Raw genomic sequence first — 23,268 nt, forward strand, 5'->3', positions numbered from 1 at the left:
TATAATTATTATTGGTAGTCCTTAGGCTTTCCCTTTTTTCAGTAACAAACCATAAGCAATTTACTATGCTAGCTGCCAGCAAAGAGACCATTTAGCAGTATTATTTGCCATGTGCAGGAGGATCTTTTTTATTTTTTCCTTTGGTTATTTAATAAAGTGGTGAACAATGGTATTGGGAAGCCTGTAATGCAATTAAAGTTTATTTTAAAATAATGTATGTGAGGGAGGCGTGGTGTGGCCTGGTGTATTATGCAGTAAGACGCATGGGTCTTATGTGGGGTACACACTTGGCCAGAGCCGGCCCTAGCCAATTTGGTGCCCTAGGCAAAATTTGGACTGATGCCCCCTAGCAGATAATTCCACCAGCTCGCTCCGGGACTCATTACAAAAGGGGCGGCTGTCAATGTTGATCGACAGCTCGCCCCATTTTGTAGGTGTGGCGGGGGGTGGGTTCACAAACGGAGGCGTTCCCATGCGAACGCCTACCGTTTGTGGGCGGCCCCACTGACATCACCAGTGATATCAATGGGAGAGCTTCTGGCTCGATTTGAGCCAGAAGCTCTCTGGGGTTTGCGGCCACGAGACCCTACCACAAGGGTCTCGTCGCAAGCCCGATGGTCGCGATGGTCTTGACCATCGTGACCATCATCATGGCCGCTCGCTATAGCTGTGGGTGGTCACCCACAGCTATGCGAGCGGCCTGGAGGCCGCTCCTAAAAAAATCTGCGCCCGCCCTGATTCAGAGCGAGCGCTCAGTTTTTGCGAGCGCCTCTGAATCAGGTCCTGTGTGTGGTCTTTAGTTACTTCGTTACTTAATTTCATGTTTTAGTTATGGGTTTAGGTGTACCATAGTTCGGCTAGAACCTAGGTATGCAGGGTGGGTTGGGTTTTTTCTTTTTCTTGTCGTTTTTATTTTATTGTATTCCATCCACACTCAGCAACTTGAGACTGACTGTGCCCTGTCATATTACATGTGGAAGTTTATTTACTAAAGGGTGATTTTAATCGATTTTGATAGATTTAAAATTGATAAAAATCTATTAAATTTGATTAACATTGATGTTGTGTTTCTGGGGCTAAATCATACATTTACTAACAGACAATTTTAAATTTGTTATTTTAAGTAGTAGTAAGTGTGTGATTTAGGTCTATTCATCATTACTTAATTTTTACAAAAGAGGGTGAAAATTAACATTTTCCCCTACTTTTGTAAAAATTAAGGCTCAGGATCATTCATCAAGCTTGTAACGAGAAGATATCACTGATATCTCCTGGTTACAATTCTCCCCCGATAATTTCCACACTCCCCAAATGATACCCATCTGACTCCCTGCACTTTGTGCAGTATAAAAGGTCTGTGTCCTACCTCAGGTTCTTGGCTTCCCTCCTCTCTGCTCCTTTGCTCCATCCGCAGCATGACCAGAGCTCACCTGCTGGCTGTGTCTTCGGCTGGAAGGCGAGAGGAGCCGGGGGAGAAGTGACAGTGACAGGGAACTTCAGCTGCCTGTTAGTGATTAGTGATTAATTACCAGCGCAGCTCCTGCAGGCAGCATGACAGTGGAGCTGGCAGACATCGGAGAAAGGACCCGACACCGTGACAGTGGAGAAGCCTAGAGGACATCAGAGACAGGACCCGGCAGGTGGCAGTATGACGGTGGAGCAGGCGGGGCAGACTTTGGAGCCAGCGGACATAAGAGACATGACACGGCAGCATGGACCATGGAGCAGCCGACACCGTGGTGGCACTGGGCGGGGGGAGTTTGTGGATAGTGCAGGCATGACTCAGCAGCAGGGGTGTCTAGGGGGGTTCTGGTGGATGAGAGCCAGCATAGAGGACCTGGCAGTGGGAAGGAGGGGGTGGATGCAGCAGGTATGATCCGGCAGTAGGGGGTCTGGTGGACGGGAACCGGCATAGAGCACCCCGGCAGAGGGAAGGACGGGGTGGATGCACCAGGTATGATCCGGCAGCAGGGGGTCTGGTTGTTAGGATCTGTGTTTGTTGTGGAAACAGGAGCTGAAAGGTGGGTTATTTAATGTAAATACTAGTAGACAAGCACAAGAATAATACTGATTAACATCTGTGACCGAAGGAACAATAGTGATGCAATGAATGAATGTCCAGATCAGTGACAGAACTAAAATAGTCTTGATTACTGAGGTACTGTAACTGTGGAGCTGAAGGAAAAGTCCAGAAAGTCAGTGGTAATAGCAGGGTAGGGAATCCGGGAAAACTGTGATAATAGCTGAAAGGGAAATCAGGTAATGCTGAGATGATGGCTGAACAAGGTTATCCAGAAATACTGTAATAGTTGCTGAAAGTGAAAGTAGGTAATGCTGAGATGATGGCTAAACAGGTTAATCCTGGAATGCTTTGATAATGGCTGAAGGGAAAGCCAAAAATGCTTAGAGTTGACTGTGCAGGGTAATCTGGAATGCTGTAATAGTTGCTGAAAACTCAGGTGCAGGCTGGAGTAGGTAATTGGGAACAACAGGAAGGAATGGGTAGGTTTGGGATCTTCAGGTTCAGGGAGGAGTGGGTAGTTAGAAGGAGCAGGACTTGATCCACAGCAGGAAGCAAGGCAGGGTAGCATGGTGCAGGTTTGCAGGGAGCCAGGGACCAAACAGGAGTTAGAGCAAGCACCAGAGCACAAGACTAAAGTCAGAAGCGGAGGAACTCTCTCATAGCTGATGCTGAAACACACGGTTGCACTGGCCACTACAGGGAGCTCCAAATCCCCTTAAGTACCCAGCAGCAGAGCGTGAGTGGCTGGAGAGATCACCTGACGCATCAGGATAGGCCCACTATGTCACGTGACCTGAGGCAAGATGGCCGCTCCCATGTACCTGTGATGCTGAGACACTGCTAGACTTACCCTTGCCAAGCAGCAGGGCGGGGGCGAACAAGACACCTGAGAAGACCGGGCAGCGGGGGTAGACAGGACCCAGCAGCTTGGGTGGGGAAGGGTGGTAGACTGGACACCTCAGAGAGGACTGGGCAGAGTGGGGACACAGTGCAGTTAAAGGGAAAAAGTATCACATTTCCGAAAACATGTTTTCGCAGGAATAGCACCTTTTCGGAAGTGATACTTTAGTCATGCTAGGATAATGAATAGGACTTAGCTTAACAAAGAACTCATGGCGAGTTCAAAACTAAACTATCGCACATGATATTTTTTTCATGATGAATAGGGCCCTTAGCTCTAGAAACACAACAGTGATATTGTTCGATTTTAAATTAAAATCGACCTTTGGTAAATATACTCCATAATCTCTGCTGATGTGGAAACTTTTGCACATCCATGCTTCTTTCTGGTTACCTCCTGCTGTTAGCTACATGCATGTGTTGTGGAAATGATTATAAAAAAACTTTTTTTTTTTTTTCTTACAGCAAGGATTATTTTTCAACCTATTATACAGCTCCTGCTTAAAATTATTACACGTTTGTTCCTGCACTGGATAAAAGCAGCATTCGTTAAAGTACTTTGTATTTTGTGCAGCAGATTAATTTAATTAAAGCACAATTGTACCCTCCTGCCACTCCCTAAAAATTATTTAGAAAAAAAGAAAGATCTGACAGGATGAAGGTGATTTTTGCTGCACATATTTACCTATTATAGCTCCCAGACTCGGAAATGTCAGTTGTCCAGTATGTGTTCAGGAAGGTGGACTCTGGCATTTGTCAATATTTGAAATTTGCAAAATAATTGCATAATGCCATATTTAAACCTATGTGACATTTGGCAAAAAAGCAGGCGTTAAATATCTATGTCTGGATTTTCAAGTAGTTTCAATGGCCGTTAAGGACATATGCCTCAGCATTACATGCTAGTGTGCTATTTTATTTCTGCACAGCTTCCACATTACTTTGCCAAAAAGATTTATTTATTGACAAATTTACACAGTGCTTTGGGACTTAACTATAACGACACTGAACCCTGCAAGCAAAATTATTGGAATTACTAGATTTGGGGGTATATTTATCAAGGTTCGTTTTTACTTTCGTTTTGATGTTCGATTTAGCTCACCTCAAGTCGAATCAAAACTAATGTACAAATCCCTCTTCAAATCCCACATTTACTAAAATTCAATTTTAGAAGCCTTTTCTAAATCGAATTCGATTTGGTTCGATTTTGAACAGTGATTTGCTGTTCAATATTGCATGTTCATGTACAAATCAAACACCAAAACCCACTTCAAAACGAACTTCAAAGCCCCAAATGAATAGAACTGCTTCATGCTTTCATTTTCAACATGAGCAGTTCGTTTTGATACAGATACATGCATACATAAGTGAGATGCATGCATGTATCTTACTGTAAAATGCTTGTTAAGTGTTAATTTTATTTAAAAAAAATGACGTGGGGTCCCCCCTAGACACACAGCCACCATTGATAGATCCCTTATACACATATTCTATTGGAAAGCTTACCTGTCTCTGAGCTGTGATCCAGATAGGAAGGCTGCCATTGTTCCACCATTCAGATATGCCCTGTGTTGGAAGATAGGGTTTCTTCTCTCCGGTGGTGGTATTGAAGTACATGTTGTGTATAACTCCATGGTTTTCAATGTATTTTCCTGCAACAAACAGTATTCAGAGAAAAACAAAACAGTTTTAAAGGGAGCCACACCTTTATTGTTCCTTAAATGGCAAATCCCTCACTTTTTAAAGACATATGTATATATAGGAGCATATCCAATTGGGTACAAGGTTTGCCTTCCTCAGGGAACCACAAAAACAATGTAACCGTAAGCATGCTATATACCCCCTTACATGAATACATGAAATGAACTCACCTGTGCCATGCCAACCAGCGCGCCAAATCCTCCGCCAGGACCACCCCGGCTCTTTTGCAACTCATTTGATATGTGCTAAGTATCTAAATACCTTTGTGGCTTGTTTTTTACCCTGTTGGTGATACACTAAAATATTTTTTCAATGTGAATGGTGTGCTGGATTTTTGTCTGGATTGGACACTTTGCTATGTAATGAACTTGATCCTGGCACCTGCAATAACATTATTATGAAGTTTTGTGTGCGACCTACCATCTCACATATATATATATATATATATATATATATATATATATATATATATATATATATATATATTAGGGATGTGCGCCGGACCATTTTTGCCGGATTTGGATTTGGTTCTAATTCGTCGTCCGGATTTGGATTTGCCAAACTGCGGTGACTGGCTTTGGATTTGGATTTGGATTTGGATTTTTTTACAAAAATTGACAAAAAAAGCTAAAATCACATAAATTGGTCTTTTTTTTCTTCCTAGAGTATTATTAACCTCAATAACATTAATTTCCAGTCAATTTAGACCATATCACAGCTTATAATATTGTTTTCAACATTATTGGCCAAAGGTTGCAGTGAGCTGACTGATTACTAAGCGACAAAGCAGCGGCACAACGACACAGACACCACAGTATAAAGCACATCTATGACACATTGCCACACAGCAGTGGCAGAAATGAAAAGTAGTGCACCCACCCAGTGGGGTACGGCCAGCAGAATCACAGTACTTGTTTACATAGTGGGCTACGGCCCAAGGAGTCACAGTGCAAAATCTTATTCACATTACACCACACATAGGGCCTGATTCACATTACACCATAAAGTAGTGTCTCTTATTTATGTTACGACACACAGTAGTGACCCTTTTACACAATGCCCACAGTAGTGCCCCTTTTACACAATGCCCACAGTAGCGGTGTCCCTTACACAATGCCCCTAGCAGTGGTGCCCCCTATGCAGTCCCCTTAGTAGTAGGGTCCCCTATGCAGTGCACCAGTAGAATGCCCCCCAGTACTATGCCCCTCATTAGCAGCCCCCCCAGTAGTATGCCCCCCATTAGCATGCCACCCAGTAGTATGCCCCCATTAGCAGGCCCCCCCTGCAGTATGCCCCCCATTAGCAGCCCCCCCAGTAGTATGGCCCCCCAGTAGTATGCCCCCCCCCAGTAGTAGGCTGCCCCAGTAGTAGCCCCCCTGTAGTATGGCCCCCCCTGTAGTATGGCCCCCCCAGTAGTAGTATGCCCCCCCAGTAGTAGTATGCCCCCCCAGTAGTAGTAAGCCCCCCCCAGTAGTATGCCCCCCCAGTAGCGGGCCCCTCAGTAGTATGGCCCCCCCAGTAGCAGACCCCCCCAGTAGTATAGCCCCCCCAGTAGCAGGCCCCTCAGTAGTATGGACGCCCAGTAGCAGACCCCCCCCAGTAGTACAGCCCCCCCAGTAGCAGACCCCCCCAGTAGTATAGCCCCCCCAGTAGCAGACCCCCCCAGTAGCAGACCCCCCCCAGTAGCGCTCCCGGCCCTTGCACAAGTAAAAAAAAATAAAATAAAACTTACCTGTATCCCCGCTCCCGCGCCGTCCGCTCTGCAGTCACACGCTGAGGAGGGAGCTGGAAGATGGAGCTCATGTGTGAGCTCCAGCCGGCTCCCTCCGTACAGCAGCCAATGAGAGTCTGTGTGACTCTCATTGGCTGCTGTAACAAACACACAGCTGCCGCTGGCGGCTGTGTGTTTGTGTCTGTGTAGGGCAGACCGCTATCACAGCGCTCTGCCCTACACAATAGGAGCCCTGATGTCGGATTCTCTAGTGAGAATCCGACATCAGGCGGCCGCCGTCCGGCCCCGAACGGGGATCCGAGTCAGGCGGTGAACACCCGAACAGGGTTCGGGAGGACTCGGATCCCCAATGTTCGGAGCGGTTCGGATTCCACAGAATCCGAACCGCTCATCTCTAATACATATATATATATATATATATATATATATATGCATACATACACACTATATGGACAAAAGTATTTGGCCACACCTGTTAATTATTGAATTCAGGTATTTGACCTATTGCCACAGGTGTATAAAATCAAGCACCTAGCCAAGCAGTCTCCATTTGCAAACATTTGTGATACATAATGGGTTGCATTAATGTAAGCACAAAAGCTGTGCGGTGGGAGCTTAATGGAATGGGTTTTCATGGCCGATCATCACCAAGTCCAATGCCAAGCATTGGATGGAGTGCTGTAAAGCACACCGACACTGGACTGTGTAGCAGTGGAAACATGTTCTGTGGAGTGATGAATCACACTTCTCTAATTGGCAGTCAGATGGGCGAGTCTGGATTTGGCAGATGCTGGGAGAATGTTACCTGCCTGACTGCATTGTGCCAACTGTGAAGTTTGGTGTAGGAGGGATAATGGTATGGGGCTGTTTTTCAGGGTTTGGGCTAGGCAACATATCTCCAGTGAAGGGCAATCTTAAGCTTCAACATTCCAAAACATTTTGGACAATGCTATGCTTCCAACTTTGTTGCAGCAGTTTGGGGAAAGCCCTTTTCTACTCCAACATGACTGTGCCCCAGTGCACAAAGCAAAGACTATAAAAACATGGTTTGATGAGTTTGATGTGGAAAAACTTGACTGGCCCGCACAGAGTCCTGACCTCAACCCCATCAAGCACCTTTGGGATGAACTGGAATGGAGACTGCGAGCCAGGCTTTCTCGTCCAACATCAGTGCCTGACCTCATAAATGCTCTACAGAATGAATAGCACTAATAGCACTAATTCCCACAGAAACCCTTTGAAATCTTGTGGAAAGCTTTCTAAGAAAAATGGAAGCTGTTATAGCTGCAAAAGGGGGACCAACTCGATATTAAAGTATATGTATTTGACTACAATATTATTACAGTCCCTTTTGGTCTAATGGTCAGGCGTCCAAATACTTTTATCCATATAGTGTGTGTATATATATATATATATATATATATATATATACATATTTTTATTTTTTTTAGGTCAATTAAAGCCTTTCCTTGGTAGCATTTTTAAGTTTATTGAAGAAAAAAAGGTAGCAAAACATGGAAAATTCTTCAGCTAATTTATGTTGAAAATAAAGTTTTAATTATGACAACTGAAAAAGTTTGTTCAATAAAGTATTCCAATATATTTGCATGATGTAATTATTTGGTGATTGCAATTTTTTTTAATGATGAGGTAAAAATTTATTATTTTATGGCTATATAAATGGTACCCACATCATAAAATTTATAGTGCTTCCTCCATCATTAAAAGCTTTTTTAAACAATAACTAATAATTACTTAATATTGCCCATTTTACATAATTAATAAATAATATTGCTCTCTTAATATAATTAAACAGTAATTTCTCCACTAATTTATTAATAACATACTATTTTCCCCATAATACAATTTTCAATGTAATAGTTTTTGACTTCTTTTGCAATATATAATTATTGTCTTCATTATATAGTAAGTGTTTGGTTATTCCTCCCCTTCTGATTGACCAGATAGCTCAAACATAATGCTTTTGAAACCATCTCACCTGTAACAACTACTTAATTTTTTTGGGCGGGTTAGTCAGCATTTTTTCCATGGTTTCTAAAGCAGACACTTAGTAAATACAGGGTTCCTACACTTGAAATGTTAAAAATATAATTGTGAGCTGATGTTCTATTCTGTTCTAAGTTTGGTTTTTCAGTGTTTCCCATCAATTTGGGCTCTAGTAAATCCGTGGATTGCAAACCCGCCGGAAAACTCAAAACCGGCTATTAGAAAATATCTTGCAATCTCTACAATCTGGTATAATGACAGTTGTGTTGTGACTGATCAGCACATAATACAACTATCAGGAATGTAGATAAATATAGGGAACTGCAAACCTTGATCTGGCATCAGTTTCTTCTGGTGGCTGTACGAATATTACTCTTACAATACTTTACTGTGCATATTTATAGTCACTCATATCTCAAAACATATATATTTTCAGATACAATATGGAATATCATTCAGCAGAATGGTGAATCAAAATAGAACTTGAATATTGCATCGCTAAAACTTTAATCGCCTTGAAGTTTAATTTGCACAAAATCTTCCTATAACTTCACTTATCTTCTGACATATGGGTGAGGAATAATATTTAAAGGACAGGTCCATACAAATATGGCCCTGGCCGCCTTAACTGGATAGTGGTGGTATATCCCCTAACATCCATTGCTACGGCACTGGATAGACCAGTGAAAAGCTAGAGACCACATAAGAGCTCAGGGTCAGTGGTGCCATAAGATAAACTGGACGGCCAACATTTTGGGGATGCCAGAGTTCCACCACCCCATGGATTTAAACAAAACACACTCCTTCCTAATTAGCTGACATTAGAATTATAATAATACTGATAACATATACAGCATATTACATACGCATAGATAGCATTATTATAAGCTGCTAAACATAATATCACTATTGCAATCAATATATTTAAAATAATTTTAAATAATTATTAAAATACATTAAATCTTTCAGAGAGTCCTGTATTTAGTAACAGACAGTATTGGCTTTCCTCCATTACGGATCAGTTGAATGTAAAAAAAAAAAAAAAAAGCCCTCCCCAAGTCTGTTTCAATTAGGAACAGTAAAAATCTCAGACTGACCAATAGAAAAATTCACAATGTAAAGGAATTCCACAGGGAAACTCCTTTGCTGCTGAAAAGAAATTTTATCTCAACCCACGTCAATCACATTTTTCTGAAATTCTTATTTTCCATGTTATATCAGCAAATGTATTTATGTAAGATGGCCATTATCACATACTGTATATAGCTTAGTGGTGGTCCTACTGCAAACTTCACAGTTATATAGTTTTCCCCTAAAATGTAATCAGTGTAATGAATAAAAGTGAGGAAGTACTTTCCTTTCTGCATGCAAGTTTAATATCTCAGGGAATGCATCCAATTGTATTTCAACATACAAGATAAGTTATGAAAATGAACTACTGTGGAATAAAATATACAGAAGCACAGTTTCTAAAACTTATGATTATTTCATATTCAGATATGACTAAACCAACAAGCAGTAGCTAATAGTAGTAATAGCGACGTAGTTGGTCAGCTTGACAAATGATTGCAATATAGAATTTAAATTACAGTTTGGAATATAAGCAGGTTAGGGCCAAGTTTGAATACTTTTTTCATTGAAATAGTGTGGTTACATACCAAAGACACTGTGGACTGTTGAGTGCCATGGATTGAAGCCAATTGTTTATATACATTTTTTGTGGTCACGCTTTCTATGGCAACCCAATTTCCCATATATAAGTAAAATTTTGTCTTACTTCCAAGGTGCTCCTTAACTTATATGTTTGGATGTGGTTCTGTCTCTTTAAGCCAGTACCTAAACCCATGGAGCATAATTTGTATTTAAAATCTGTGTGATAGCTGGAGCCAAATGAGGCAGAACAACGCTCATATATTATTTTTGAGTGTCAGTGTAGGGACTGACCAGAGGGGAGACCGTGACGTGGTTGGTCAGCTTGACAAATTTGGAACTACCATTCCCTGAATTTAAATCAATTACAGTTTGGAATGGAAGTAGGCGAGTGCTGAGTTTGTGTTATATTTTAATAGTGTGGTCATGTACCAAAGGCACGGCAGATGGTTGAATGCCGTGGAATTAAGTCAATTATGTATGAGTGTGTGTGTGTATAAATATATATATATATAAATAATAAAACTGATATATAGCGCACTGTGCTAAGTAATCACAACCAAAGTGTAAATGATACTGAACAATATCAATATATAAACATATTGTGCAATTATCGCAATGTAAAGTGTATAACGTGCATTAGTAATAAATATGGTGAAAATCAATTCTTAAAAAATATATATAAATTTAATTACAAAAAACCCTGAATATACAAGGCATCAACATACAATAGAAATAAAAAATGCCACTGACAGATGTTAAAAAACAGTTAGCATAAAGGAATAAAAATGGGGGAGAGAGGAAATAAATAGGGAATGGCTTATCTGGATATTAAAGGTAAGTTCATGGAAGGCAGATTCAGGAGTCTCCAACGCGTTTCGTCCAGTTGTTGGACTTCTTCAAGGGATGTGTAACTCCTGTGGGGTATCTGGTATAAATACCCACATGCTGGGACTAACTGAGCAGTGATTTCCGATTGGAAGTGACCTCACTTCCGGTTTACGTTAATTAGATATTCATTATACTATGTAAAACCAACCATATAGTTATAAAATTGCTGGATAAAATTGCTGGATAACAGAATCGCTCTTATAGAAATAAGATTCTGTTCATAATATAATAATCCCGGGCATCACGTGGTATTAGCCCATCTCTTCATTTCCTGTGAACTTGCTTCCGCCCACACGAGCGCTGTTTTTGGGATCTGATGAGGTATTTCCGCCCTTACATCTATGTCAGGTGGCCTGAAGGTCAGGTTTTTCGATATCCACTTCCGGTATGTTGGTGGCCATCTTGCTACTCATTTTGCGAGCGGCGGACATCTTGGTGCTCATGTGGGGCTACGGACTCCATCTTGATATCAGATGAAAATATAACGGTGGCCATCTTGGTACTCAAGATGGGCAGCGGTGTCCATCTTGCTTTTCAATAGTGATCAACATTGACCATCTTAGTACTCCTATTTCTTATCATTAGCGATGGCTCAAATGGACGACAGTACCATATAGAAAAAACTCTAGAAGAGAAACCAACATCACTGAACGTCCTCAACTCAAACCACATCAGACAAGAAATAGGTTCTCAACATTACAACGATACGACTCCAACAGTGACACTGATCATTTTTTATCCCCGGACCCAGGACACAACACAGGAAGCACGAGAAAATCATTCTTCAGAGAAACCACGAGAGTGGCGTCTCCCATGAAACGAAGACTAAGAGAAGAAGAGGAACAAGAGGAGGCAGGAGGAAGAATATTCAAGAGAAGGAACCTATAGTAGACCCTAAAGAAAAAGGAATATTCAATCTATCCAAACACGAATTAACTAAGCCTGAAATCTCCTTACTAAGTAAAGGATTGACTTTTGCACCTTCTAGTAATATGAACAAATTTCAAACATTTATTGACCTCAACAAATTCATAAGAAATCTCACCTTAAAAAGACATTTTTTGAGGAAAGATGAATCTGTAATTAAGAATTATCACATGAATGAATCAAAATCAGGTCTTAAAGGGAAATCAAAATACTATCCAGTGGAATCTAAGGGGAGTCATCTTAATGTCTTCTACGAACTAGTTAAAAAGGATCTGTGTGAGGGTGAAATAGAACCTACAACCAGACAAAATCTAAAAAATAGAGAAAAAGAAGCACTAAAAAACCTTCAGAAAAATAACGATATTGTCATAAAACAGGCTGACAAGGGAGGGGGGTTAGTGGTTATGGATCGGTCCTACTATGTGAAAGAATCACACAGACTCCTAGGAGATACGAACTCTTATATTCCTTTGGAGAATGATCCTACTGATAATTACATTGATGAACTGAGAATTCTCCTACTCTATGGACTTCGTAATACCATTATCACTAAGGAAGAATTCCAGTATCTTTTAATTACTAACCCCATCATCCCCATTTTTTATTTTCTCCCTAAAATCCACAAAACGATGCAGAACCCGCCTGGGAGACCTATTATTGCAGGCATAAACTCACTAACCTCACATTTGTCTAAATATGTGGATGTTTTCCTGCATAAATATGTGATCGAGTTGCAATCTTATCTCAAAGATACTACCAATGTATTGCAAATTATAGAAAGTTTAGAATGGAAGGATTCTTATATATGGGCAACAGTGGATGTACAATCTCTATATACATGCATTGAGCATCAGATAGGGATCGATGCATGCAGAGGATTTCTTGAAACAGATTCAACAATTACTGCCACACATAAGGAATTTTTATGCGACATAATGGCTTTTATCTTAAATCATAATTATTTTAAATTTTTAGATAAATTTTATAAGCAGATTTGTGGCACAGCGATGGGGACGATTTTTGCGCCTAATTTCGCTAATCTTTTCATGGGATATTGGGAGAAGAATCATATATACAACAACAATCCATTTAAGAAGAATATTATTTTGTATAAACGTTATATAGACGATATTTTAATAATATGGGAAGGCCCGAAAGTGGATTTTAATCTGTTTTTAGATCATATTACGAAAAATAATATGAATCTCAAGTTCACATCCAACATTAATGAAAATACTATAGAATTTCTGGATTTAATCTTATTGGGAGAAGGAAACAAAATTGTTACGAAAAATTACATAAAAACAGTAGACACGAATAGCTACCTCCACTATAAGAGTGGGCATCTGAGAAGTTGGAAAGAAAATATACCATACTCCACTTTCCACAGAATTAAGAGGAATTGCAGTGAGGCTCAGACATGTGAAGAACAAATACAGTTATATAGTAACAGATTTCAAGAAAAAGAATATCCAGAAAAAGTTCTGCATGAAGCAGCAGTTAAAACTAAATCTATTAAGAGATGTGACTTACTTAAATATAAGGATCAACCTAACAAAGAAGAAAATAGCATTATCCCATTTATAACTACGTTTAATGCACAAGAAAATAAAATTAAGAACGTTTTTAACAAACATTGGAAAATTCTTTTAATGGACCCAGTTTTAAAAGACATCCTCCCTAAAACGGCTCCAATTGTATGTAGGAAGGCTAAAAATCTCAAGGACACACTGGCACCCAGTATGCTAAGGAACCCCAATACCCCAATACGAACGGCTTTTTATAATTGCCCAGGCTGCTATAAATGCGGCAAATGTAACATCTGCAAGCATGTACATAAACAAAGAAGGACCTTCTACAATTCTACGAACAGCAAGGAATATAAGATAAAAACTCATTTGAACTGCAACTCTACATCGGTGATATACCTGCTGGAATGCACCTGTGGAATCAAATACGTAGGCAAAACCAAGCGACCGGTCAAGCTTCGGATACAAGAACATATCCGAAATATAAAGAACAAAGTTGAAGGACATTTGGTATCTCATCATTTTACACAATACCATAATTCTAATCCGCAAGACTTGACATTCAAATCTATTGAACATGTACTATTGGGAGAAAGAGGTGGAGACCTGGCAAACCAGCTATCCAAAAGAGAAATGTATTGGATCTTCGAATTGGATACAATGACCCCGCGAGGCTTTAATGATAGCTACGAGATAGCACCATTCTTGTAGATATGTACTGATGGTAGCTAGTGTATCCTTTATGTATTATTCTACAGTCATACCTCATTATAAGTGCCCAATCTCGTCAGATCTTGGAAGCTAAGCAGTGATGGGTCTGGCTAGTACCTGGGTGGGAGACCAGCAGAGAAGACCAGGAACTGTAGTATGTTATAGGATTCACATTATTTGCACCATCATTTTACATAATTTGTATCATGAGCCTGTAACAGAAGAATGCTAAATTCCATCAAAGAAAAGATCGACAATAAGAAGAAATTCCATATATAAGACGAATTATCCATTGGAAATTGAAGAAAAAAACTTTCTGCAATGAACTTTAATAAAGATGGCTTGCTATTTAAGAAGACTTAATCCTGCCCTTATTTTATTTTATTTTATTTTATTATTCTCTCATTCGATTATCCCCTTATATCTTCCCATTAGATCCCCTTTCTAGATCAGCTTAATTAATTAGTTCATTATATTATTTCTTGGGTCCATCGTAATATATTTCCCTTATAGTATTAAAGTTATATTTATTGATACTAATATATGTTATTTTATTTAGATTGCTGAATTTTGAATCATTTGGGCCATCGCTAATGATAAGAAATAGGAGTACTAAGATGGTCAATGTTGATCACTATTGAAAAGCAAGATGGACACCGCTGCCCATCTTGAGTACCAAGATGGCCGCCGTTATATTTTCATCTGATATCAAGATGGAGTCCGTAGCCCCACATGAGCACCAAGATGTCCGCCGCTCGCAAAATGAGTAGCAAGATGGCCACCAACATACCGGAAGTGGATATCGAAAAACCTGACCTTCAGGCCACCTGACATAGATGTAAGGGCGGAAATACCTCATCAGATCCCGAAAACAGCGCTCGTGTGGGCGGAAGCAAGTTCACAGGAAATGAAGAGACGGGCTAATACCACGTGATGCCCGGGATTATTATATTATGAACAGAATCTTATTTCTATAAGAGCGATTCTGTTATCCAGCAATTTTATCCAGCAATTTTATAACTATATGGTTGGTTTTACATAGTATAACGAATATCTAATTAAGGTAAACCGGAAGTGAGGTCACTTCCAATCGGAAATCACTGCTCAGTTAGTCCCAGCATGTGGGTATTTATACCAGATACCCCACAGGAGTTACACATCCCTTGAAGAAGTCCAACAACTGGACGAAATGCGTTGGAGACTCCTGAATCCGCCTTCCATGAACTTACCTTTAATATCCAGATAAGCCATTCCCTATTTATTTCCTCTCTCCCCCGTTTTTATGCCTTTATGCTAACTGTTTTTTTAACATCTGTCAGTGGCATTTTTTATTTCTATTGTATGTTGATGCCTTGTATATTCAGGGTTTTTTGTAATTAAATTTATATATATTTTTTAAGAATTGATTTTCACCATATTTATTACTAATGCACGTTATACACTTTACATTGCGATAATTGCACAATATGTTTATATATTGATATTGTTCAGTATCATTTACACTTTGGTTGTGATTACTTAGCACAGTGCGCTATATATCAGTTTTATTATTTATACACGTTTTTTTCTTAACAAATCACCATTGTTAATATTTCTACTGAAAAGCTGACACCCACACCTATGGGGAGTGCTTTGTTTTTTTCTTTAAAAAAACTGATCATCTGAATGACGGGTTTTAACTCTAATTGAAGGAATCTCATTTCTCCTTGGCGCTATAATTTCTCATACATACATATATATATATATATATATATGCTATTTTTCATCAGGAACTCAGGCCCTGATTCAGATCCAGACGCTCTGACCAGAGCGCTCGCTCTGAATCAGGGCCGTCCTATTTAAATTTGGAGCAGCCTTCTGGACGCTCGCATAGCTGTGGGTTACCACCCACAGCTTATGCGAGCGTCCATGATGATGGTCGCGATGGTCAAGACCATCGCGACCATCGGGCTTGCGACGAGACCCTGCGGTAGGGTCTCGCTTCCGCAAGCCCTGGAGTGATTTTGGCTCTATCAGAGCCAAAATCACTCCCACTGACATCACTAGTGATGTCAGTGGGGCCGGCCCCAGATGGTAGGCGTTCCCATGGGAACGCCTCCGTCTGGCAGCCACGCCCCCGGCACGCCCACCAAAGGGGGCGTGCTGTCAATCACCATCGACAGCACGCCCCCTTTGGTGCGAGACCCGGAGCGACAGCTTGGCTGTCGCTATCCGGGTCTCGCACATGCGCACGACGGAGCTCCCTCCGTCGTGCGCATGCGCATTTGGGTACCATCGACCCGCTTGCGAGCGTCCTGCGTTCGCGAGCGGGTCTGAATGAGACCCTCAGTTCCTGAGCCTCTCATGCACTATGACGTAATGTCCTGGGCCAAAATATATTTTCCATAAGATAAGTTTCATTTTAAAGTCCCTTTTGAGTGCATTATTTTCTAAATGCTACACATAAGTATATATAATATAGACAATATATTTATTGTTTTTCTATAACTCCACCCCCTGTAGCTCCAGACACAGTTCCTGAACCTATTTTTCCAGAAAAATAGCCCTGCATATATATATATATATAGATACAGTGCTCGAAGTGTGCCGGTAAGCAATAAACATTTTTTAAAGTTAATAGGCCAGACGTATGAGCGGGACAGCCCCTAAAGCCAGCCGCAGTGTTTGTTTTTGTGGCTGGCTCAATGAAAAGGGTGAACTGTTTGCAGTGTGCTGCTGCCTGCCCATTCCCACCCATCAGCCCGCCCATTCACGCCCATCCATCCGCCCATGTGTACTGGGAGCCGTCCCCCGTCGGAAGGTCTCTGGAGCGACTCCTCAGTTCAGAGCTGTGGCTGCTGGCTTGTGTCTCCAAATACCCGCCCACGCGTGGGTGCTGTTTCCCGTCTGCAAAGTCAGATTGCAGCATGAAAGCCCGCCTACTTACCAGCGTGTGTCTGCCTAGGTGCTTCTCCCCCACCTCCTCATGCCTGGTATTTGTGTCTGCTGGAAGATCTGCAGCATCCATTACATGCAGGAGGTGCAGAGACCGGAATTGTGTCTCCATCACCCGGCCGTCTGTGTGTGCCCATCCCCCGCCGATTTCAGTGACAGGAGTCACAGCCAGACAGCCCCTCATACTGGCCTCAGCGGTTACTGTGCGCTAGATGAGGGAGTCCTGAGGCTTGGTCTACTGCTGGGGACTGGGGCTTCCCCCCTCCAGCTGTTGGTGCCACTGGCTCCTGTACTTCCAGCTTCCCTCCTCACTCCTCTGAATAAACCTCTTCTCCACTCCACCTAGGTGAAGTCAGCCAGCCTCCTCCTCAGCTCTGCTGCAGCAGCAATATGAGTAATACTTGCTTTGTTATTTTTCCTATGTAAGTAGTGTGTGCCTCCTCACCCCTGTGTGCCTTCCCTCCCCCTGTGTGCCTCCTCACACCTGTGTGCCACCTCACCCCTGTGTGCCTTCCCTCCCCCTGTGTGCCACCTCACCCCTGTGTGCCTTCCCTCCCCCTGTGTGCCACCTCAGCCCTGTGTGCCTTCCCTCCCCCTGTGTGCCTTCCCTCCCCCTGTGTGCCTCCTCACCCCTGTGTGCCTTCCCTCCCCCTGTGTGCCTCCTCACCCCTTTGTGCCTTCCCTCCCCCTGTGTGCCTCCTCACCCCTGTGTGCCTCCTCACCCCTGTATGTCTCCTCAATCCCTGTGTGCCTTCCCTCCCCCTGTGTGCCTTCCCTCCCCCTGTGTGCCTCCCCACCCCTGTGTGCCTCCTCAGCCCCTGTGTGCCTCCTCACTCCCTGTGTGCCTTTCCTCCCCCTGTGTGCCTCCTCACCCCTGTGTGCCTTCCCTCCCCCTGTGTGCCTCCCCACCCCTGTATGTCTCCTCACTCCCTGTGTGCCTTCCCTCCCCCTGTGTGCCTCCCCACCCCTGTATGTCTCCTCACTCCCTGTGTGCCTTCCCTCCCCCTGTGTGCCTCCCCACCCCTGTATGTCTCCTCACTCCCTGTGTGCCTCCCCACCCCTGTGTGCCTCCTCATCCCCTGTGTGCCTTCCCTCCACCTGTGTGCCACCTCACCCCCTGTGTGCCTCCTCACCCCCTGTGTGCCACCTCACCCCCTGTGTGCCTCCTTACCCCCTGTGTGCCTCCTCACCCCTGTGTGCCTCCTCACCCCTGTGTACGTTCCCACCCCTGTGCAGTGGCAAACGCAGGATTTCTAACGGGGGGTTTCCAAATGCTTGATTTTAGAAAGAGTGTGGCCAGTCCAAGAACCAGCTTTAATTAATATGCGTCATACAAAGTATATTGTGTGTCATAATTCCAGCATATACAGGACCAGCGATCACAGTAAGCCATTAGATGTGTCAGTAGGGCCGTCCTGCCTGAGCTGAATGTTTTTATTTCAGATGTGGGCAACATTCCAGAGCATTGGAGCAAGTCTGGTAGTCTGGGGGAGCAGCAGAAGAACCTAGCACTGCCCTGGACATATATGCAGAGCCGTAACTAGACTTTTCGGTGGCCTGTGCCAGAAAAAGCATTGGCACCCCCCTCATTTTTCAAAGGGACATAATGCACCCAAAATAGGGCCATGACCTCATGGGGAAGGGCCAGGGAAGAGATAGGGGAGGCCAGGAGATGCTGGGGATGAAATAAGAGGAAGCTACAAGCAAGAATGATAATAAACAGAAATGTGACACGCCCAAACAGCGCCCACTGACCTGTGGTGCCCTGTGCGATAGCAGGGACCGCACTACCCTAGCTACGGCCCTGCATATATGTACAGATTGATCTCGTTATGAAGTGGATCGTGTATTAATAATTAACCCTATTAATGTTCTGTAGCTGTGCACCCCTAACAGTGCATGTTTTCCAGATCTCCTAGTTGATGCACAGGTGTGTATATTACTGAATGACACGTTAAAAGATCCACACGTGGTGCTAATTATTTAATTTATGATACTGAAAAGAACATGCAGCACTAGTAACATTGTATTATATTACTATTTCTATTGTGGTCATGGTGTGGACTGTGGGGGAGGGGGGTTTCCAGTTGCCTGGAAACCCCCCCCTGCGTTTGCCTATGCTGTGTACATTCCCACCCCTGTGTAGGTTCTCTCCCCTGTGTAGGTTCCCACCCTTGTGTACATCCTTACCCCTGTGTGCCTTCCCACCCCTGTGTACCTTGCAACATATTCCTGTTGGTACCAATGTGTGTGTTTTTTTTTCCTGTAGTCTATGTATTTTTTATTTTCTTATTGGTGCTATTGAGGGCAGTTCAACATGATGTTGAATAGCTCCGGCTCTGGGGTTCCCGGAGCTGTTCAATTGCTCGGACTGTTAACCTGGGTACACATTACATGATTTTTTTGAACGATTTGGGTGATTCCGATGGATCGGAATGACAAATCGTTCAAAATAGTCTAATGTGTAACTATTAGGTCAGTCATTGCGCGCTCCCGTTTACTCGTCATCAGGTTGTCCCTACATGCAGCTCAATCTGACTATACGGCTGACGCAGGGGCGTATCTATAATGGTTGCAGGGTGTGCGGAGAACACGGGCCCCTGGGTCCAGGGGGGCCCCTCACCGCACACACTGAACCCATAATATTACCTCTCCAGAGTCCCACGTCAGCGCAGGGGTCCAGCGCTGTAAAATGACTGGAAAATTGCCGCCGCGGCCATTTTCCCATCGTTTGCGCATGTGCAGTACAGGGAAAATGGCTGCCGTGGTCATTTTCCCGGTGACCTGTGCATACATTATAGACTCTGGGCACACTCTAGTGCCCAGAGTCTATAACTCCGGCGCTGGCTGCGCACAGCTCAGTGCGCTGCCGGCCGCCGGGCGGAGAGTAGAGGGCCCGTGTCGGAGACTGCACACGGGCCCCCTCCTCTCTAGAAATGACCCTGGGCTGACGACCTCATGCAGTAGGATGCGGCGGGGGCTGCCATATCGGGTGATCGGGTACAAGATTCTATAATGTTTACTGGCCACTCAATATGTCGGCCTGTTGGTAGGGGAGTCGCCGGTCGCATCATTGGGTACACACATCGTCTAATGTGTACTCAACTTTAGTCCGGCTAAAGGATTTATGCTTGTACCCTCCTGAACGTGTGAGCAGAAATCTAATTAAAGTGACGTTAGTGATGCTGTTTTTCAGTTTAGCGAGGCACTGGCAGCTTCGCAACGGGCACTTTAGTTGGAAAATGCCAGGTTGCGCGTCTAAACACCTTGCTTAGGGCGCACTAACCAGCATCTCCCGACTGGGAACTCAAAACCTATGGGGGAAATTCAATTCCTCTGGGTGATGTTTAAAGTAATGGGCGCCCAACGGATCAATTATATTTATTCGGGCGTCCATTACTTTTGAAGCACCCAGAAGCACTGGGTTTAGCTGTGCATAGCGGCCAGACCTGTCTAAACCTGTACCTTCAGGACGCTGCGAGAAGCATTGTGTCACCCAGAGTAATGCGTGCCCGAAGGACAAGCATTTGAATTGATGCATCGGGCGCCTATTAGCATAGGTGCCACCCAGAACAATTAAATTCCCCTGTATGTGTTTTTTTTTTAGGTGCCAATGTGTATGATTAATTTTCATGCAAAGCTTATGTGATTTATATATATCCTGTGGCAACCTATATGTTTGTTTCATGTAAACATCTTGATTTAGTTATTTTTTTGTGGCGGGGACCTATGAGTTTGTTTTTTTCCCTATGGGTGCCAATGTGTTTTTATTCCATGCAAATCTTATATGATTTTTTTACTTTCTGCGGCGGGGCCTATGTGTTTGGTTTTTCCTATGGGTACCAATGTGTGTGAGTGTTTTTTTTATTTCCATGCAACGCTTATGTGATATATTTTCTGCAGGGGCCCTATGCGTTTTTTTTTATATGGGTACCATTGTGTTTATTTTTTTTTGTCTGCAAAGCTTATGTGATTTATATATTTTCTGCAAGGGCCTATTTCTTTATTCCCTTGTTGGTTCTAATGTGAGTTTTGTTTTCATGTAAAGCCATGTTTCATGCAAAATGCATGTTTATATTTGGGCCCTATGTGTTTTGTTTGCTATCAATGCCAATGTTTGTATGTTTTACTTGCGAAGCCTATGGGCCTTATGTAATAAGTTTGTGAACTGCATCTGCAGCAGGCATTTATGTGAGTCTTCCCGTATTATTTAAGTGTCAATTATTTTAAAGGCAAAACCAAGGTAGTTTTGCCTTTAAAATGTTTGCCATTTTAAAAATACGGGAACACTTGCATACTGCAGATCACAACCAATTACATAAGCCCTTGCATGTGTTTTTGTTCCAGGTATGCTGCAGTGAGTCAGGTAATGAGTATGACGCGTATGTACTATCTATGAGCGGTGTACAACCTGTCTATAGCATTCAGTAACATTATATAGGGAGTGAGAGAGCGAAGGAGAGAGTAAGAGGTAAAGAGGATTAAAAAAGGAAACAGGGAGTGAGCGATGCAGGAGGTTACAAAGAGATGGAAAGAAGAAGTGAGATGTGCAAAGGGTGAGAGATGGAAGGAGGGAGGGAGGGAGTGAGAGGTGCAAAGCTTGAGAGATGAGAGGAAAAAATGAGAGATGGATGCATGACACTCCCCGTTTTGAGTGGCCATGCCCCTTATGACACATAACCACACCCCTGTGTTGTGTGGTCCCGCCCATTCTTCCCGCATGCCAAAGGCACACACACTGAGGCCCTGATTCAGAGCCGGACGCTCTGACAGAGTGCTCGCTCTGAATCAGGGCCGTCCCTCCCACTTTTTGGAGCGGCCTCCAGGCCGTTCGCATAGCTGTGGGTAACCACCCACAGCTATAGCGAGTGACCAAAATTATGGTCGCGATACCATCGGGCTTGTGACGAGACCCTTGCGGTAGGGTCTCGCTGCCGCAAGCCCCGGAGTGCTTTTGGCTCTATCAGAGCCAAAAGCACTCCCACTGACATCACTAGTGATGTCAGTGGGGCCGGCCCCACATGGTAGGCGTTCCCATGGGAACGCCTCCGTCTGGGCAGCCACGCCCCAGCACGCCCACCAAAGGGAGCGTGCTGTCAATCACCATCGACAGCACGCCCCCTTTGGTGCGAGACCCATAACGACGGCTTGGCTCGCGAGCGGGTCTGAATCAGGCCCTGAATCCCCATACCCCCACTTCAAATTCCCACTTCGACCACTGTATAGATATACAGTATATAGATGTTGTTCTTTTGGTTTCCTCCTGACCTTTGGAAGTGGCAAGTCACCCTGTATTTGTTCACTCTATTTTCATCAGGTGTGATTTGGAGATCGCAGCACTGTATCGGGTTGAGCTGCATCACTCTAAATACGGAACAAGGATTTAACTTTTCCTATATGTCATCGGCTTCCTCTTTACCCAGCATGGATAATATATTAGGTATTTCAACATGTTGCCAGTTATAGATTGGTGACATGTTTAGTTTTTCCGATGTGGAGGCTGAATCAATCGTGTTTAAATTAAACCTAGAAGACAAAGATGTTGTGTCTAATGAAGACTTATTTAGAGACTGGCTTAAACTCAAAAAAGCGTTAAAGTGATTTTCTTTATCACGGCATTACATTGTCCAATTACTTTAAAAGTAAAAAGATACTGTGGGGATTTAGAGTGACGAATGTACCAACGATAGGAAGACACGATGTTGCATTCTGTAAAAAATGGGTTGCCATACTCAATAAATACTCACTAGAACTAATGCTATTAGTTATCGAGGAGGCGACCCGGGAACTTAATGCTACAAAAACTAAGCTAGCATAATTTGATGAAGCACATAAAAGCACCTTAGAATCTGATTGCACCAATAATTGGATTGAAAAACTCAATAAACAAATCGATCAATACTAAGGACTTAATTTTAAAAAGGCTAAATTTAACAAGGTTAATATGAACTATGACAAACAACAAGTTTACAGCTGGTTAACTGGTTCAAAATCACATTCAACTAGACCTTATAGGACAAGACGATGAACTTTGTCTCTAATACAGAATCCTCTGGTGAATCCCATCTGACCAACAGTGACAGTATGTTGACTCCTATTATATCAGGATCTTTCCCTTTAGGAGTAACCACCAGAGCTCTATCTTTCAGCTGAAGAGAGCCTGTACAAGCAGGGCACTTCAGAACCAGGGCAGAGGATTCAACATTCGACCCCCGATTCCACGCAGAGTTTAATCTTCAATCTTTCAGATCTGACTTTGGGGG

The 23,268-nt window shown here is 43.0% G+C and overlaps 1 protein-coding gene and 1 pseudogene across 1 annotated transcript in view; one reads left to right on the forward strand and one right to left on the reverse strand.

Annotated features, from left to right (window-relative positions):
- Nucleotides 1-23,268, reverse strand: part of ENPP7 (ectonucleotide pyrophosphatase/phosphodiesterase 7) — a 54,850-nt gene that overhangs the window by 14,919 nt on the left and 16,663 nt on the right. The window contains exon 2 of the mRNA XM_088473345.1: nt 4,430-4,575. Coding sequence (XP_088329471.1) covers nt 4,430-4,575 — 146 coding nt within the window. The remainder of the gene's footprint in view (nt 1-4,429; nt 4,576-23,268) is intronic.
- On the forward strand, nt 14,111-14,229 carry LOC148541884 (5S ribosomal RNA; annotated as a pseudogene).

Source organism: Taudactylus pleione, unplaced genomic scaffold (genome assembly GCF_031769625.1).
Source record: "Taudactylus pleione unplaced genomic scaffold, aTauple2 ptg000016l, whole genome shotgun sequence".
Classification (NCBI taxonomy): Eukaryota; Metazoa; Chordata; class Amphibia; order Anura; family Myobatrachidae; genus Taudactylus; species Taudactylus pleione.